The sequence below is a fragment of the Oncorhynchus masou genome, chromosome 5 (genome assembly GCF_036934945.1).
Source record: "Oncorhynchus masou masou isolate Uvic2021 chromosome 5, UVic_Omas_1.1, whole genome shotgun sequence".
Taxonomy (NCBI): domain Eukaryota; kingdom Metazoa; phylum Chordata; class Actinopteri; order Salmoniformes; family Salmonidae; genus Oncorhynchus; species Oncorhynchus masou.
Genome location: NC_088216.1, coordinates 74,592,097 through 74,611,633, shown reverse-complemented (window position 1 = coordinate 74,611,633; position 19,537 = coordinate 74,592,097). Strand labels below are relative to the sequence as shown.

Genomic DNA, 19,537 nt, shown 5'->3' with positions numbered 1-19,537 from the left:
CTAGTCTGACAGGACAACTGTAAACTAGAACTCCCTCACTTCATGAGCTAAGTAACCAGAACCAAAGCACCTTACCCATGGAAAGACGTAAATTGATATAAAAACAGCATTTCATTGTATGGTGTCACCTCATACAATGTCGTCTCTCCATGGGCAAGGTGCTTTGGTTCTGGTTACTTAGCTCATGAAGTGAGGGAGTGTTTAAATGGCGTGGTCACAAAGATATCACCATGTGCAAAAATGTCCCAGCACTCAAGTTGACTGATTTTCAGATTTTCTGTGACACCGAATGTCCAGGCTGAAATAGCTGGCACGGTTGACAGGACAAATATAATTTGTCTTACCTCGCAGGAACAGTTTGCTCAGGCCCACTTCCTTGGTTACTTTAATTGGTCAACAATTCATAATTGCAGTACTTTATGCATCCCATGAATGAAAATAGGCAATTTGTTTATATACTGTAAAAGCATTTGAAAAGTGAGCTGACAAAGCCACAGTTTTTTTTTAACCTACAATACTGTGTGGTTTATAGGCTAAACATCCCCCATGTCTCCTGATGCATTGCATCACTAGACTGTTCAAATAATCAGTATAGTTAGCAACAACAGACAGACAGACAGACAGACAGACAGACAGACAGACAGACAGACAGACAGACAGACAGACAGACAAGGCTTGATGGACCATTACACATAACAAGCTATTAGATCTGAGATGCCCATGCCTGAGATGCATGAGCTTTGCCCTACCGCCTGCCAAGTGCTCTTTTTCCCCCATTTTGGTTGGTTGCACCTGTTGGTCTGCCCAGTACAGAGCTCGCACGTGCCCTGTTGTGTCTGTTTCCCAGTCTGCCCTGTTTGGAGATTGTACGCACTCGGTAAGCAAATATGAATGGCTTGAGAAGCGATCACCGGTCGAGTGTGTGTAGAAAGTTATAATAGTACTGCCACAGCAGCTGCAGCATAAGATTTGATTAAGACTTGATAACACTTGATTTACATCATCATCAATATTCGGTCAGGTTGGTTGATACGCGCAGCAGACAGAGGCAGAAAGAGAGAGAGGAACGGCTGCATCTACGACCCTCTGACCCAACTCCATCTCTTCTTCAACCAGGAGTTGCAGTGTGTCAGGGCAGCAGCAACACTGGTAGTCTCCAGGGCTGGTTGAGAGCTAAGTCTGAATAATTTAGTCTGAATAATTACAGGCTTAATAAGGTTAATTACAACTGGGGTTGAATTGAAAACCTTACAGGAAAGTAACTACCAGGAACAGGGTTGAAGAGCCCTGGTCTAGACTAGCTAACCACCATATATAAAATATACACACAAGCCACTAGCCAGCTAGCCATATATCATGATTATTCATTGTTAAATAAAAGCATTGAAGATAAATCACAGTCAACAAAACAATTATCATCAACAATTAGCTGATAGCCCACCATCTTTTCCCCATGTCAGTCATGTCTTTAGGAGGCACTGTAACTTTCTTATGAAAGTAGCTTCTTTTTTCAGGTCGGTGGGGAGGGGTGGCACCCTTTATTTATGCATCTGCCCCTGAAAGTTCTGTGCACAGCCCTGCAAACACACACACACACACACACACACACACACACACACACACACACACACACACACACACACACACACACACACACACACACACACACACACACACACACACACACACACACACACACACACACACACACACACACACACACACACACACAGGTAGAGAGAGAAACTGGAAAGAACTTGACTTACCTCATAGCCTAGAACTCTTCTCTTACTGGTGTTCCAAGGCAGGGCTTTCCATGAAACCTCAATCTCAGACGCAGACAAACTCTTGGCACGGATCCTGGTGGGCGCTCTGCCAGGCTCTGGGTTAATGAAAAACATACTTTTAATTAGTTTAAAAGTATTTCAGGCTTTGATGACCCTTAAAGTGGGTCCATCTCTTTCATCAACCGATGTACAGAGAGAGAACCAGAACCAGCAGCAACAGTAGGAACCAACCATCTGCAGATGTAGATAGAAGTGCAGGGGTGTTAAAAGACTATAATGACCGGGAATAAACAATCCAGAGACGCCTTTAAACACACTGCTGCTCCTCTGCGTCTCAGACGGACATGACATTAGTCTTTACCAACCTTCCTCTGCAGAGTAGATGGTGATGACGGCTCCGAAAGGGCCTTCCCCTTCGTTGTTGTACACTCCAACCTTCACTTGGAAGGGGGAGAAGGGCTGGATGCTCTCATTCTTAAAGACATATTTGGAGGCTTCTGATGAGGGCACGGCAGCCTGCATCCAGCCTGTGGCTCCGGAAGGTCTGAAGGCCACCACATAGCCAAACCCTCCTCCGTTCTGCAGCTCCTCAGGAACAGGCTGCAAGAGAACACACACACACACACACACACACACACACACACACACACACACACACACACACACACACACACACACACACACACACACACACACACACACACACACACACACACACACACACACACACACACACACACACACACACACACACACACACACACACACACACACACACACACACACACACACACACACACACACACACACACACACACACACACACACACACACACACACACACACACACATTGAAGCTGGTGCACAAGTAGTGAACACGCACAGCCGTCCATAATAACGCGCCCTCAGCATGACAGCTTGTTAAGACTGCTTGTTAAGACATATTTCATATATTTCTGGGGACTGACTTGTATTGTTTAAGTCAACACTCCTCTAAAGATGGTTATATAAAGGGCATTTTATTTTACAACGCTTGGGAAATGAAAGACATTGACTGAGAGTCATATCTATTGTGTAGTATGTAGAACTTTGTTAGAACTTTGTTAATGTCGAAGTTACACTTGATTTTAACTCTCAAATTGAAACCAGCATTCAATAGCCATTCAGCAAAATGTTCACAGCAGTGGATGATTTTCAAGCAGCTGGAATAAATATGAGTCTTCAAAACGGGACTGATTAAGAAGGAAGCTTCATATAAAAAAAGATAAGTAAAACAAAATCTTTGAAAAGTTGCTTGTGACTTTGTGAAGAACCATTCTGTTTAATTATATTATTAAAACCTCAAAGGCATTTTTCTCTCCCTAGGGTGACAGCAGCAGTTATTGCTTCTCTGTTCTTAAAAATGAAATGCCATACTTTAAGCCTGCCTGCTGTTATTAATGCAACAACGGCCCGATTCCTTAAAGAATCATGACGTCTGGCTTCCCCTCCAAGTGTGAGGGAGTATGGAAGCAGGCGGCTTGCTTACCTCCCAAGTGATGACTAATTCTGAGCGACTGCCTCCACCTCCGCTCACATTAGCTGGTGTGACCTTCGGAGCTGGGGAAACAGAGGGTCATTTTTATCCTGCTCAAGTCAGTTGACACCAGCCATCAATGATAACATGATAATAACACATTCGGATAAGATTTTTACATTGAAATAGCTTTCCACCATACCAGACCAACTAAATGGCAAGTCGACTCACATAAGAAACACAGAAAAAAACATGCAGAATTGAAGGGATCCATGAAAACAGTACATACATGTCTCCTTTGTCCTTGCTTGTTTGGATGGTTTGCTGGGCTCCCCGGTCCCAATGGCGTTGCTTGCCAGGACTCTGAACTCATATTCCACCCAGGGGCTCAGGTCTATTACTGTAGCTGTCAGACTGCGGCCCCCCACCACCTCAGGAACTGGCACAAAACAAAACAGCCCCCTCCCCTCAGAATGAAGCAGGTAGCAGGAAAGTGTCCTCTAGGCTGACAGGCCCACTGAGCACACTCCACAGGTGCAGGGGACTAATCAGTCAGAAGGACACATGTTGTACTCACACGCACATGTACACACACACACGCACATCTCAAGGGTGGAGTTCACTTGGTTTCCCTGTTTGCTCATACTTAGAGCTCTGTTTGTCTGGATCATAAAGGCAACTCCCCAAACTAACAGGCTTCTGCACAAAATAATCAGAACAGTACCAACCATGTAACTTTATTTAACTAGGCAAGTCAGTTAAGATCAAATTCTTATTTACAATGAGGACCTACCGGGGAACAGTGGCTGCCTTGTTCAGGGGCAGAATGACAGATTTTTACCTTCTCAGCTCAGGGATTCGATCCAGCCATCTTTCGTTTCCTGCCCAAAGCTCTAACCACTAGGCTACCTGCCTCCCCATCTAACCACTAGGCTACCTGCCTCCCCCCTCTAACCACTAGGCTACCTGCCTCCCCCCTCTAACCACTAGGCTACCTGCCTCTAACCACTAGGCTACCTTCCACCCCCCTCTAACCACAAGGCTACATGCCACCCCCTCTAACCACTAGGCTACCTGCCTCCCCCTCTAACCACTAGGCTACTTGTCTCCCCCTCTAACCACTAGGCTACCTGCCTACCTCCTCTAGCTACTAGGCTAACTGCCGCCCCCCTCTAACCACTAGGTTACCTGCCGCCCCCCTCTAACCACTAGGCTACCTGCCTCTAACCACTAGGTTACCTGCCACCCCCCTCTAAATCCTAGGTTACCTGCCTCTAACCATTAGGCTACCTGCCGCCCCCCTCTAAACCCTAGGTTACCTGCCTCTAACCATTAGGCTGCCTGCAGCCCCCCTCTAACCACTAGCCTTCCTGCCTCTAACCATTAGGCTGCCTGCAGCCCCCCTCTAACCATTAGGCTACCTGCCGCCCCCCTCTAACCACTAGGCTACTTGTCTCCACCCCCTCTAACCACTAGGCTACCTGCCTACCCCCTCTAGCTACTAGGCTAACTGCCGCCCCCCTCTAACCACTAGGCTACCTGCCGCCCCCTCTAACCACTAGGCTACCTGCTACCTGCCGCCCCCCTCTAACCACTAGGCTACCTGCCTCTAACCATTAGGCTACCTGCCGCCCCCCTCTAACCACTAGTCTACCTGCCGCCCCAGCACCATGCATGCCTACACCCTGTTCTATTGTAGATGATATAGTAGAACTGGGTGATATGGACCTACACCCTGTTCTATTGTAGATGATATAGTAGAACTGGGTGATATGGACCTACACCCTGTTCTATTGTAGATGATATAGTAGAACTGGGTGATATGGACCTACACCCTGTTCTATTGTAGATGATATAGTAGAACTGGGTGATATGGACCTACACCCTGTTCTATTGTAGATGATATAGTAGAACTGGGTGATATGGACCTACACCCTGTTCTATTGTAGATGATATAGTAGAACTGGGTGATATGGACCAATATTTCTATAAATTACCTGAATTGAAGTAATAATGATAAATAGAACGATATGTGCACCACAGTTTTTTAAAATTATCCTTTAAACTCCTACTATTGTTGTAGCCATCAATTGTCCCATTAAATATCAACCATTAGCAAACTTATTTCATTTCAACTTCACATTTCTCTAGTATAGGCTACTTATTGTAATGAACGATATCAGCAAAATGCCTGCGATGAGTGATCGGTATGGATCTTTTTTTTGTTTATCGTCCCAGCTCTACGATATAGAATCCGGCATCCAAACGTTCGTATGGGGCACTTTTCTATGCTATCAAATAGCTCCCTTCACTGTAAGTCAGAAATTTATCCACGTTTCAAAAAACCCTGCAGTCAAGTAAAACTGCAGTCAACCCGGTCACTGAACAATCGAGTGCCATTTGGCATCAAAGTAAAATCACTCACAGGCCTATATATATTCTCACAGGGGAGAAGAGAAAATGGAGATCAGACCCCTATATAACACTTTGATGAGGCAATGGCTGGTTGGAGAGCCTACCTGTGGTGACAGCCTGCCAGCCCAGGGAGAAGGGTGTCCTGGCCTGGATAGTGTATGTGGTAATTGGACTGTGATTATCAGGCCCCGGTCTCCAGGAGAGAGAGGCTGTGGTGTCACTGATTTCTTCTACATGGATGCTGGTAGGTGGGCCTGGGGGACCTGCAGATATGGGGCACAGCCAGGCAGGGAGCCAGAGAGAGGGGGGTGGTCAGAGAGAGGGGTGGGGGAATAGAGAGGGAGGGAGAGACAGTGAGGAAAGGGAAAGAGAGAGAGGCAGAGAGAGAGTGTGTGTGAGAGCGAGAGAGATATCGAGAGAGAGCAACCAAGAGCGAGAGAGAGCGCGAGAGAGAGAAAGAGCGAGAGAGAGAGCGAGAGAGAGTGAGAGAATGAGAGCGGATTGTGATGAAGGCAGAGCAGGGAACAGTGGTGTCCTGATCACTGTCCACCTTCAGCAGTGGGAGTACAGCTGGCAAAATCAGTTTGGTGAGCAAACCACAGGGAGCCTTTGTATCTCATTAAATTCAATGATATTTTCTCAACCTAAAGAGAGAGACACACATCTCAATCTGACCATCTTTTCAACTGATCAGAGTACAATGCCTTCACATCACAATTAGAGGCATACACAGAGAATAAAGAAGAGAATAAACACATACTGCTTCATGTTTCACCAGAGGATTTTAGCTCCACGGATACATTGTTAGTCTGTATTAGTGATTTAAATACTTGGATGGCTCACAACTTCATCCAGCTAAATCAAGACAAGACCGAGGTACTTATTGTTGGAGTCAAAGCACAGAGAGAGCATATAGCCGCACATTTTAATTCAGGGGCAATGAACATTGCTAAGGTGTGGCCGTTTCTCTCTCAGGCTGATACAGCGAGACTCATCTATGCTTTTATTACAATCAGGCTTGACTACTGTAATGCTCTCCTGTCTGGTCCCAAGAAAGCCATTGGTCAACTGAAAAATACATACAGAATGTTGCAGCATGGGTACTGACCAAGACCAGATGGAGAGAACAAATTAGTTTTAGAATGAATTTCAAGTTTCTTATTTTGGTTTTTAAATCCATTCATGATTGTGCACCCCAATACATGTCAGAGATGCTTTTAAGTTATGTACCCAGAAGGTATGTTGCCATGGATAACTGAACCAATAAAGTGACCCAAAACTATTTGAGTGGGAGTGTTGCCTAGCAAATTGCATTTTCTATTGCTATGACCTTCAATTACCTTTCAAGGACACGAGGATGGCTTTTCACTGACTTTCCAACATAGAATGGCTTCTGTGAGGTTTACAAGGTTTTTCCCGACTACAAGGTTTTTCAACCCATCTTGAATGTGTGACAGTGTTAACATCTGCTTGATGCTTTATCATACTAAATAAGCATTTATAACATAATTAGTAAATACCAATCATTGATAGCATAAATAAAAGTATATTTCATGAAATATTGCTTGTCCTGTATAGACACCTCGGACCACCAGGTCTGCTGCGATGGAGATACTGTCCACCTTGGTCTGCACTGCACAGGTGTACTTCCCTGCGTGTCTCAGCTGGATGTTCCGAATCATGATGTCCCCAGCGGAATGCTGCTAACATGCAACACAAACATGAACAAATAGGCACACAAACACACGGAGACACACACACACACACACACACACACACGCACGCACACACGCACACACACACACACACACACACACACACACACACACACACACACACACACACACACACACACACACACACACACACACACACACGCACACACACACACACGCACACACACACACACGCACACACACACACACACACACACACACACACACACAATGATTAATATACTGTAGTAACATTTTAATATATGTAATTAAAATACATGAAATATGCGGATTTGACAACAATATGTGAGCAGAAAAAAATATTTGAAAAACCTATTCAGGGTCTTCGTATGCTTATTATTGTATTATAATTCTAGGGTTTAAACTATTATGTTTTTACAGGTTCAAAAGGGTGATGGGCATACCTATAAATGTGAGACAGGCAGAGTACTTACTTTTAATCATAATAATTACACAAATGTATTCATACAAATGTGCTTATTTTAGCTGTAGAAGAGTGGCCTCATTATTTCAATGATCAAGCAAAGCTTAATAGTCTAAGTTCTCAAGTTCTTTTCATTTTGCTTCTAATCCCACTATCATTTAATCAGCCCACCACTGAGTGGAGTCAGGACCAGTGTTAAATTGGAGGTGGCAAGAGCTGCTGTATCATCACAGGGATCCATGACGTTTCAATGAAACAGCGTACAAATGTATTTAACTCCAGAGATGGTGTCATTTATCGTGGTGAAATTTATCATGGCAAAAGGAAAATGCAATTTAGATTTTAAAATATAATAAAAAACATGACAACCTGACCATATACTGTACATGTCTCCACTAATCACTTCTGGAACAATGTTTATCATCACTCTTCTTCAGACAGGGGAGCTAAACAAGGCTATTTGAAGTGTTTTGTTGTTACCGTAAAATGTAAATGAAAGAAGGGAAGAGTTTTGAGCCTGGTAGGTTTTAGGGAGGGGTGGGGAATATGTAATGTATATGTCATTTCAAAATAAACTACGTGCAGCACATTTTCAGCCCATTAATACACATGATCCAAACATTCTCTGCACTGCAGATACCCTTCTCTTCATTGACCTCACTTATACTAAAGGAAGGGAAATAGTATCAATGTTCCAATGTATCACCAGCTTCACCCTTTGACCTTTCTCAGTGACATTTCTGAAGGGGGTTGAAAAATGTCTCTCTTTAATTACAATTATTTCCTTTTTTTTCATGGGAGAGCAGTGGCATAAATAAAATATAAGCAATCTCCAACACAGTGTAGTAAAGATGTGTGTTTCTTCCTATTCATTATGCATTGCAGCGCTCCTGACAAGCATGGTGTAAAAGCGTGGTATTCGGCACCATTTCTCAAACATGACACTTTGATTATAAATGGGAGCCTTGATGGCCCCGCAGGTTCTTGGAATCGGGAGGGAATATTCAGAGGCTTATGCACTTACACCGCCCACTTTTTCAAAGTATCCGCCGTGGTTGCCAAAGTGGATCAGCTGCTCGTTGAAGAACCAGGTGAACATGAGCTTCAGAGACGGGTCATGAGTCACCTGACATGGCAGCACGATGCTCTCTCCTACAGTCACGTCCAGGGTGGACGGTGCCGTTGTGATAATGGTCGGCTCTGGAAAACAGCACACACACTACTGTTAGTGTGAATGAAACACATACAAAAAGCATTACATGATGGAGTTCCCCAAGCTAAGAACACTGTAAACGATTATTCCAAATGTTTTGCAAAAGGAAATGTTCTAATAACTTACATGTTTTTTAAATGACTAATTCAATGAACAGATGGCCACATGTGGAAGTAAAAACGCACTAACCCAGGACAAAAACTACTGTAATTACAAGAGTTAATCAGTTTTAGACTCATGGCTTGTCTCCCTGTACAGATGTAGGACTTCATTTGATCCCCCCGATGCAGTTGAACTTTCCAGCAAAGCAGGAAATGTAAAACTTGTAGTGTATTTGAGGTTTAAAAAGATTTCTGAAGTTTGTCATTTCCATCTGATTTTCCCTTATGGAAAATGCATCAACACCTACACAAATGACCATTAATTATAATCCACATTTTCTGTTGCTTCATTATTATTTTCCTGCTGTAGTAAACTGGCTCAAGTTAAGATCCTAAATATGTAACTATATCTTAACTTGAGCCAGTGTATTATATATATATATATATATGTCACTGTGAGCTCAGCCTTCAGTTAGTAGGTACAGTAACTCCCCCATCTGCAGACTGCAGTGCAGAACCCCAGACTGCTGCAGCCAGTCAAAGAACAATAAACACAAGTAGGGTTCCTCCTTCACAACACATTCTCTATTCAAGTCTCTGCATGCATGTGGTGTGTTGCTGTTGTTTCACTGGGGAATTAGACAGCATCCCTCATCTCCAGCATGAGTGTGAGCAGAGACAAGGAGGATAGGAGCACGAGAGCAGAATGATCAGAGAAATAGGAGCCGCTTTGTTCTGATGCTGTACAATGCTTGTCTCCCTCTTGGGGGTGCTGTGAGTACTCGGTTGAAATATCCACTGAGCGCCGACTAAATTAACCACGGCAAATGATCCCTGGACAGGCAGCCATAGATTCCTGCAGAAAATGCCGGCAGTGCAGTCGCCATCCAGAGTAAATTCGATACCTGCATTGTGTTTCCTTTATGTGATTTATCTAGTCTCTTTCTATTATCAGAGCAGAGTGATATCAGCTGGTAGGTTTGGTTAGACTACAATGTGATGGTGTTTTAAAGGCTCAGCCCTATTCCAGGGAAGATGAAATGGGGGGCTATCACGTGACACAGTCAGACCCTCACAAAAGGGACATTTGCAGAGAGAACACATTTATTAAATGTCCATCAATGCCAAAAGGGTTGAAAGGGAGAAAAAAGGAGACAAATCTACGCCTCCTCTTTCCCGACAGGTCCCTTGGGAGAACATGGCAAGAGGAGCGTCAATGTTTTTTGGTTCCTTACAGTAATGCCAATGGGCTTTTTTACAGTCTTCTGATCACATGTTTTTTGCACTCTTCTCAGTAAGGTATTCTTATGATATGTTTTTTGCACTCTTCTCAGTAAGGTATCATTATGATATGTTTTTTGCACTCTTCTCAGTAAGGTATCATTATGACATGTTTTTTGCACTCTTCTCAGTAAGGTATCATTATGACATGTTTTTTGCACTCTTCTCAGTAAGGTATCCTTATGACATGTTTTTTGCACTCTTCTCAGTAAGGTATCATTATGACATGTTTTTTGCACTCTTCTCAGTAAGGTATCATTATGACATGTTTTTTGCACTCTTCTCAGTAAGGTATCATTATGACATGTTTTTTGCACTCTTCTCAGTAAGGTATCATTATGACATGTTTTTTGCACTCTTCTCAGTAAGGTATCATTATGACATGTTTTTTGCACTCTTCTCAGTAAGGTATCCTTATGACATGTTTTTTGCACTCTTCTCAGTTTTTTGCACTCTTCTCAGTAAGGTATCATTATGACATGTTTTTTGCACTCTTCTCAGTAAGGTATCCTTATGATATGTTTTTTGCACTCTTCTCAGTAAGGTATCCTTATGATATGTTTTTTTTGCACTCTTCTCAGTAAGGTATCCTTATGATATGTTTTTTTTGCACTCTTCTCAGTAAGGTATCCTTATGACATGTTTTTTGCACTCTTCTCAGTAAGGTATCCTTATGACATGTTTTTTGCACTCTTCTCAGTAAGGTATCATTATGACATGTTTTTTGCACTCTTCTCAGTAAGGTATCCTTATGACATGCTTTTTGTTGTTGTACCAATTTATACATACAGGTGAAACGTCCAATGCAAACAGACACAGCAGCCTCTCCCCTAATGTGACAGCAGGTGTTCTAAAAATAATGGGGCCAGATGTATGGTCATGCCTAGTTAGCTCTGAGGCTGACCAGAGCAATTCATTCACTGTAAAGATTGGAAAACTTCTCCTATTACTCAACTCAATCATCATTTGCGACAGGTCGTATGGATAATCCTGGTTGGTTACATGACCTCAGCTGACTGAGCAGAGCTCTCCAGCGTCATTTGATTGATATCTATATTGTATAATGCCTTGTTACCTACTGTCGTTATAAAAGCGAGGAGAGTACCCATCTCACTAAGCAGGGTCAATCAGAGACAAGACAGAAAGCTTGTAACCACCCCGACAGATAGATCCCACTACTCCGGGGACGGTGGGGAGGTGGAGCAGTAGAAAAACCGGAGGCAGAAATTGCATAGTAATAATGTTAAAGGGGGGGGGAGAGAGCAAGGCAAGAGAGAGAAGGCTGGGCTGTTTACAGTGTGAATTAATGTGGGCTCCATCCTCTCCGGTCTCTGTGGCTCGCGGCTGACACGCTTCACTCTGCCAGTGCCTCTGCCCAGCCGCTGCTCATCTCACAAACAGCCAGTCATACATGAATAATGCTCTCCGATGAAACTGTAGATACTGTCACCGAGGCAAAGACGCCCCATCAACCCCTGTGGAGACTCCTCCCCAAGTTGAATGGCCTTAGGTGGGGTGTGTAAATGTGTACTCCTCTCTGGTGTACATATTCTTAAGGCCCTCCGCTTAAGGGTGGCTGTGTGCACTTGAATAATGCATTAGGAGCATTCCAGAGTCACGTGGTTGAGGAGTCTTCAGATATAACAGGCAGAGCGAGGCAAGACCTTCCAAGCTCAGAGCCACACGGCTGCTCCCCGGTGAAGAGGGTTCAAAGAAATACAAACACCATGTGTAAAGGGTTTTCACTGGGAGGTCACAGGGCCTTTGTTAACATACCAACCTGTTTGAATAGGTGAGGGCGAAACAAAGTCTCTTTGAACAGAGCTGGCGCTCATAGTACCAACCTACATGACTTGAGTAGCACTTTGGTTCCTCGTTATTGTCCCTATGCATTCCATAATGTTTTCAGTGCATAATTAAAATGTCCCTCAATACTTCAGAATAAAGTATACTATAACTAACTAACTTCTTATAGGGTGTCTGCAAGAGATAAATTGTTCAAACCCAATCTTCATTTCCCAGCCTTTTAGATCAAGGAAACACATTGGAAGTCCTTTATCATGCTGAGCAAAACAAATTCTTCCAAAGCCATTCAACATGAATACTCCACATTTTCCTCAAGACACAAAAATGATTCTCTCAAGGACAAACCTCAATGGAGCATTGGTTGGTGAGCAAACTTTGTGTAAATAATTAGACATATTCTAGTGAGCTGCTCTCAATACTCTATTCATACTGTCTATAATAGTACATTTGCAGCTACCTACTTATAAGATATTGGGTTATATTAACATTTTACATAAATGTTCCTTCGGCTTCAACAAGGCATCAATAACCACAGTCTGAATCTCTGACTCATTGCAGATTAATAGCTTGTGCAGTCGAAACACCTTACATAAGTCAGTCTGAAATCTATATGTTTTTGGGATAATTTTCTTCTGCCCACAACCCTTGAAAGAGCACCACATAAATCGTCCAGACAACTTATCTTCTGTCCTGCACCTACGAAAAATCACACCACTGGAAGTGACCACTGCCACCTCTCTGAATTGAGTTTTAGACTTTTGTGATAACCTGCTGATCCAAGCAATCCTTTTTAAAGCACAACACAAGACAGAAAGACACCTTCAAATGTTATTGGAGAGGTTACATGATGACAGAAAATCACATTGTTGAAAAAGAAACATGCTGAATAATCTCATATACTACTGAGTCTCTGCATTATTTCTCAGACAAAGTAATATAAGATGAATTGCCATCTCAGATATCCACAAACTCAATGTTGAGGAGTTTTGAGGCCATTGATCAGCTGTACCGTTACTAATTGCAAGATTCCATCTCCACTGTGATCAATATTCCGAGAGTCCATTTCCTAATCAAGACTGATGAAAGTGGTTAATATCCCCTCAGTGTTGAACTAATAGGGACATGAACAGGGTTCATCTGTTTTGACTCCTCCTCTGTTGTCTAGGTGGTTTATTCACATCCACAATAAATGACTGCATTGTGACACGTATTTCTCAGTATCCATATAGCCACAGTCAATTTGAATATCTCCTATAAGGGATGCTCTCGCTGCAGAAATTCCCCCAACTAAACAGGTTTCCAATTCTCAATGAAATAGTGCATGTAAATGACCCTGTCCCATTTCCCTACAGTATCAATTGTGACAGAAAGGCTCAAGATCATATAGGAGAACATTTGTACATCAGCCCCAGAATGCAGCTATCACATACTATAATGGCTTTCTTTAGGCGAAGGAGAGTCGGACCAAAATGTGGCGTGGCTATTTAGATTCATGTTTAATAAAACAAATAAACACAAACACTACAAAACGTAACACAAAAACCGAAACAGCCTATACTGGTGCAAAGTAACACAGAGACAGAAACCAGAACAATCACCCCGACACACTCAAAGAATATGGCTGCCTAAATATGGTTCCCAATCAGAGACAACGATAAACACCTGCCTCTGATTGAGAACCACTTCAGAGAGCCATAGACTAAGCTAGAAAACCCCACTAAGCCACAATCCCAATACCTATGAAAAACCCCAAGACAAAACACACCACATACCAAAACCCATGTCACACCCTGGCCTGACCAAATAAATAAAGAAAACACAAAATACTAAGACCAGGGCGTGACACATACAGTAGTTACTGTATGATGACGGAAAGAAAACCATCAAATAAAGCTCATATATTGCCTTTCATGTGAATAATTGAGAGGATAACAGCCGGGCCTATTTACAGAGCAAAGATACACGCAATAATATTTCTTTAGAGTCAGGTTAAAAACTCATAGATGGGTCATCAACCTGAACCCAGAATGACAGGCTTTCAGAGCCCCCCCCCTCTCTCGGCACAGTGAACTGTTGGGGGGATCCTACATGTTCATTCACAGTGGGTGATAAATGGTTAAAGGGGCTCTGTAGAGTGTTAATAAATAACGCTCAACTCTTTATGTCAAATAGAGTGTCATGCTGTAGATTGAATAGCAATGCACTGTACTGTACATAGCCATTTATCCAGGTGGGAATACTGATATATGTTTTCATTTCTTCACTTTAATTTAAGCAGGGTCATTCCACTTTTCTGTGATAGCAGATGATTATAGAGATGAAACGAGCAGGGCATGCAGTGAATGAGACATGCAGTGAATGAGACATGCAGTGAATGAGACATGCAGTGAATGAGACATGCAGTGAATGAGACATGCAGGGAATGAGACATGCAGTGAATGAGACATGCAGGGAATGAGACATGCAGTGAATGAGACATGCAGGGAATGAGGCATCAGCAGAAAGCTATCCGTGGCAAGGTGCACTTGAAGCTCTCTCTCCACATCCTTGACGGCTGACTTTCTAGCATTTAATAATATATGAAATATGTCTTTCATTATTAATCAGGAGAGTAAACAGTGTTGGGCTGTTCGCAAACGAACAGCTCTTTTCGAAGTGCTCTTTTTGGGAACCGAATCACATCGGTGAAAGAACCGTTCATTTGGCTCCCTGATTTGCATACAGCTACTACTGCTTTTTGAGCTTCAAACAACCATTATCTGCAAATAAGTTACAGTAAATCCTCACTGCAGAAACAATAAATAGTTGGAAGAGCAGTGAGTCATTTTTTAAATTGTAATGTGCATATCACATCTGGCATAATGGTAGCCTACTTTTTGGGCTTTAGATTAAAGATTAGCACGTTTTTCATGGTTCTATGTTGTTTTGTTTGCGAGCTAAATTATGCATCTCCTTTACGGTGCTGCAGTTAAACAAAAATATTTGGAAAGCCCATCACTAGTGGACATGCTGTAATATGAATTATCTGCAGGTACTATCGGTGCTTCATTTTATAGCTAGAGGACTCCTAAAGTATAATTTATGTCTAAATCTGTTGTCATCTATTACTTTTTTTTTGCTAGCTTGGGCCATCTACACTACATGACCTGCTCGGTGAACATCTCATTCCAATATCATGGGCATTAATATGGAGTTGGTCCCCGCTTTGCTGCTATAACAGCCTCCACTCTTCTGGGAAGGCTTTCCATTAGATGTTGGAACATTGCTGCGGGTTCTTGCTTCCATTCATTCACAAGAGCATTAGTGAGGTCTGGCTCGCAGTCGGCGTTCTAATTCATAATAAAGGCGTTCAATGGGGTTGGGGTCAGGGCTCTGTGCATGCCAGTCAAGTTCTTCCACACCGATCTCAACAAACCATTTTGTCTCTTGTATAATATATTCTACACATTATCTTATACTGGATTAAGCGTTCATTTTTCTTAAGTGGAATTTCATTAGTTATGCTCCAACTTTCCCTCCATATTGTGCCAACATTACTTCTTTCTAAGTCTTGGTTCCAATATTTAAGAGATTGTCAGATGGATTGTCAGATGGATATGCTTTCTGCAATCTGCAAAGTTTTGTATATCTTCCCTATCACATGGACATCCTTTTCTGACTCAAATAAGATTATTTTAAGGTTGTCCAAGATTTTGTGATATGTAACTTTTAAGTTTCATATATTTGAAGCTTCATTGGTCAGTCCAAAATTACTTTTTAATTCTGTCAAATAAATGTATTTCCTGTTACCAAGTCATTTACGGTTTCTATGCCTCATCTTTACTACAGGCTGTTAACATACTAATCTCACCGCAACCCCCCTCTGGGTCTCTGATCACTACTTTGTTTCCTTTTTTCTGTCTCCCTCTCCTCCAACCAACCCTAGCCACTCAGCCCCTACCCAGATGGTCATGCTCAGTCGCAATCTTGGCTCTCGTTCTCCCACTACTCTATCCTCTTCACTCCCTTCTGCTAAATCCTTCCTCCTCCCATCTCTGGATTCTGCCTTTTCGACCCTACTCTCCTGCCTTTCTGCATCCTATGACTTGCACAGTCTCCTTTCCTCTTGGCCGGCTCGGCCCTGCCCTCCTAAGTGGCTGAATTACTTATTGTGAGCTTACAGAACAGGGCTGTGGGCAGCTGAGCGAAAATGGAGGAAAACTAAACTTCCGGACAACCTATCATCCTTTCACTCCCTTTAATTCCTATGTAACCCATCCCCTCTTCCCTTCTCCAGATCTCTGGAGACCTCCCATTCTTCACTTCCTTCCTCAACTCAACCCTGACCCCTGGCTGCATCTCTTCCAACTTAAAAATGGCCAGAGTCGCTTGCCTCCTAAAGAAACCAATACTTGACCCCTCTGATTTCAAAGACAGACCAGTATCCCTTTCTTTTATTTCCAAAACACTTGAGTCTGCTGTCTTTGACCAACTCTCTCACAATATTTCTCAGAATGATCTTCTTGACGCTAACCAGTTGGGCTTCAAGACTGGTCACTCAACCAAGACTGCTCTCCTCTGTGTCAGGGAGGCTCTCCTCACTGCCAAAGCTGACTCTCTCTCCTCAGTTCTCATCCTCCTAGATCTATCTGCCGCCTTTGACACCGTGAAACCATCAGATCTTTCTCTCCATCTGTGTCTGCACCACGTACTTACACTACTGGTGTCCCCCAGGGCTCAGTTCTAGCCCTCTCCTCATCTCTTTATACACCAAGTCACTCAGCTCCCTCATATCCTCACATAGTCTCTCCTATCATTGCTATGCTGATGCACGCAACAACTTTTCTCCTTACCCCCTTCTGACACCCAGGTGGCAACACGCATCTCTGTGTGCCTGGCAGATATCTCAGCATGGATATCGGCCCAACACCTCAAGCTCAACCTAGTGAAGACGGAGCTTCTCTTCCTCCCAGGGAAGGCCTGCCCACTCCAAGGCCTCTCCATTACGGTTGACAACTCCACAGTGTCCCCCTCCTAGACCCTGGACAACACCCTGTCATTCTCTGCAAACATCAAAGCAGTGACTCGCTCCTGCAGGTTCATGCTCTACAACAGTGATCACAAACATTGTCTGAGTCAAGATCACTTGAGTAGTCAAAAAGCAAGCCCAAATCTACCGCTCAGATTTTTTAATAAACATGACTTAAATGTAACATTAACCTAAAAAAAACAATTGTGTAGGAATTAGGTTTGTGCAGTAGGCCTAATACATTATTACAGCATACTGGCTATATGCCTATACCGCCAATATTGTTCTTCTCAGACCATATTATATTTCAAAATGATTTTTCCCAGTCAGCTCTCGTTTTTTCCCCCCTGAGTTCTCAGTTGTAATGAACTCACTAAAATCAGAGATTTCCGGGTTCCCAGTTGTTTTGAACACAGCACTATTCTCTTTAGAGGGAGAGTGTAGCAGACGGTCCACCTCTCATGGTCCCTGCTCTCTCCTTACTTTCCTCCGGTGAGACTGACAAGAGAGAGGGGACACCATCTTCTACCTGCTCTCTCCTTCCTTTCCTCCGGTGAGACTGACCAGAGAGAGGGGACACCATCTTCTACCTGATGGCGAAACTCAAGTCGCACCGCATCTGCCTCATGCACAAATTCATGTTGTTCCTTTTACCAGAGAAAGTGAAATATTCATTAATATTAAAATAGACACGACAAGCTGCTAATAATAATACAAATGCAGGGCTATCGATACACTTGGCTACTCATTCATTGCAGATGCAGTGCAAGTGGAAGTTGTGAGAAGCACGTTTAGTTTTGAAATAGTGTTGAATAAAAACAGTGTTGACAGTTCTGAATAAAAACTTAAGATACAAACTCACTCATAAAAACAACAGCTCTTTTCTATATTCTTTACATGTCTCTCATCATGGTTTTAAAAGTCATGAAATCTCACGTAGGGTCAAACTTCACTGTCGCATAGTCGTGGAATCGAGCTACCCGATCTCCCTGTCCGCCGGGGAGGCGGAGTATGGATTTTTAGACAAATTAAATGGTTAAAGATGGGAACACTTTGCCTACCCGGTGCGCAGGGCTTCTGAATCAAGTGGTTGACTGGATGTTGTAGTTCTCGCATGTCACCCCACTGCTCTGCACATTCCATTGGCTTCCAGTCGAAGCTTGAATCCACTACACGACCATGGTACTTGCTTACAGAGCAGCAAGAAGAGCTGCCCCTCCCTACCTTCAGGCTATGCTCAAACCCTACACCCCAACACGAGCATTCCATTCTGCCACCTCTGATCTATTGTGAACTAACACTCACACTTAACTCCCCCCCTTACTAGCTCTGACATTGCTGAAAGCTACATTATTGAGGAAAAATGTACTGAATATGAATGTGATATGTGTTTGTCCCACCTAGCTACAGTATCTTAAGATGAATGCAACTGTACATCGCTCTGGATAAGAGCTTCTGCTAAATGACAAATGTAAAGGTAAAATGTATCAGGACACCTCACTTATGCAGTTACAATCTACAGTATAGGATAAGCTGTTTTCAATAGAACAACATCAATCATGAAATAATTGCACCTATGAGATTTGTTAGGGGCCACAAAAGGTGACCGACCAGTGTTTCTATGGCAACAATTTTACAATGATAAAACGCAAGGGAATTCCAAAAGGAATTTCAACCGAGCACCTTTTAACTCTGCATTTCAAAGGACTTTGGAGATCGCTTAGTTGTAGAGGGAGGAAAATTCAATGGACCCTTGAACAAACATGACACAGTACTCCACAGCAGCGACTTTGTCTTCTATGCTACTGTAACATTACACTTTAAAGGGAGACAAAACTTATAGCATTTCTCATTGTACTGTCACATGCGTTAAAAGCCTCTCTGTATTATTGAGATATCAAGACTCATCCCATCCCCTAGTGCCTTCAATAGTACCATTCAGGATCAGCAATATACTGAGCTGACGTCAAGGGGTGGGAAAGTGTTTTACCATTTGTTTTCATTGAATAATGAAAACGTTTGTCTTTCACTCAGACCATCCGATTTCTGCCTCAGCATCACGGACAAATGTTTAAATAACACCAAACGTTCAATCTCAAATAAGAAGAAATACAGTTGAAGTTTACATACACCTTAGACAAATACATTTAAAATCAGTTTCACAATTCCTGACATTTAATCCCTTTAATCCGTCAAACGTTTTGGGTAGCCTTCCGCAAGTTAACAACAATAAGTTGGGTGAATCTTCAC

At 42.9% G+C, this 19,537-nt stretch overlaps 1 protein-coding gene across 1 annotated transcript in view; it reads right to left on the bottom strand.

Moving 5' to 3' along the window:
* Positions 1–19,537, bottom strand: part of LOC135540235 (contactin-4-like) — a 221,377-nt gene that overhangs the window by 4,392 nt on the left and 197,448 nt on the right. Inside the window, exons 12-18 of the mRNA XM_064966751.1 lie at positions 8,903–9,078; positions 7,301–7,418; positions 5,823–5,981; positions 3,593–3,742; positions 3,316–3,386; positions 2,153–2,387; positions 1,767–1,882 (exon numbers count right to left, since the gene is read on the bottom strand). Of these exons, the coding sequence (XP_064822823.1) occupies positions 1,767–1,882; positions 2,153–2,387; positions 3,316–3,386; positions 3,593–3,742; positions 5,823–5,981; positions 7,301–7,418; positions 8,903–9,078 (1,025 nt within the window). The remainder of the gene's footprint in view (positions 1–1,766; positions 1,883–2,152; positions 2,388–3,315; positions 3,387–3,592; positions 3,743–5,822; positions 5,982–7,300; positions 7,419–8,902; positions 9,079–19,537) is intronic.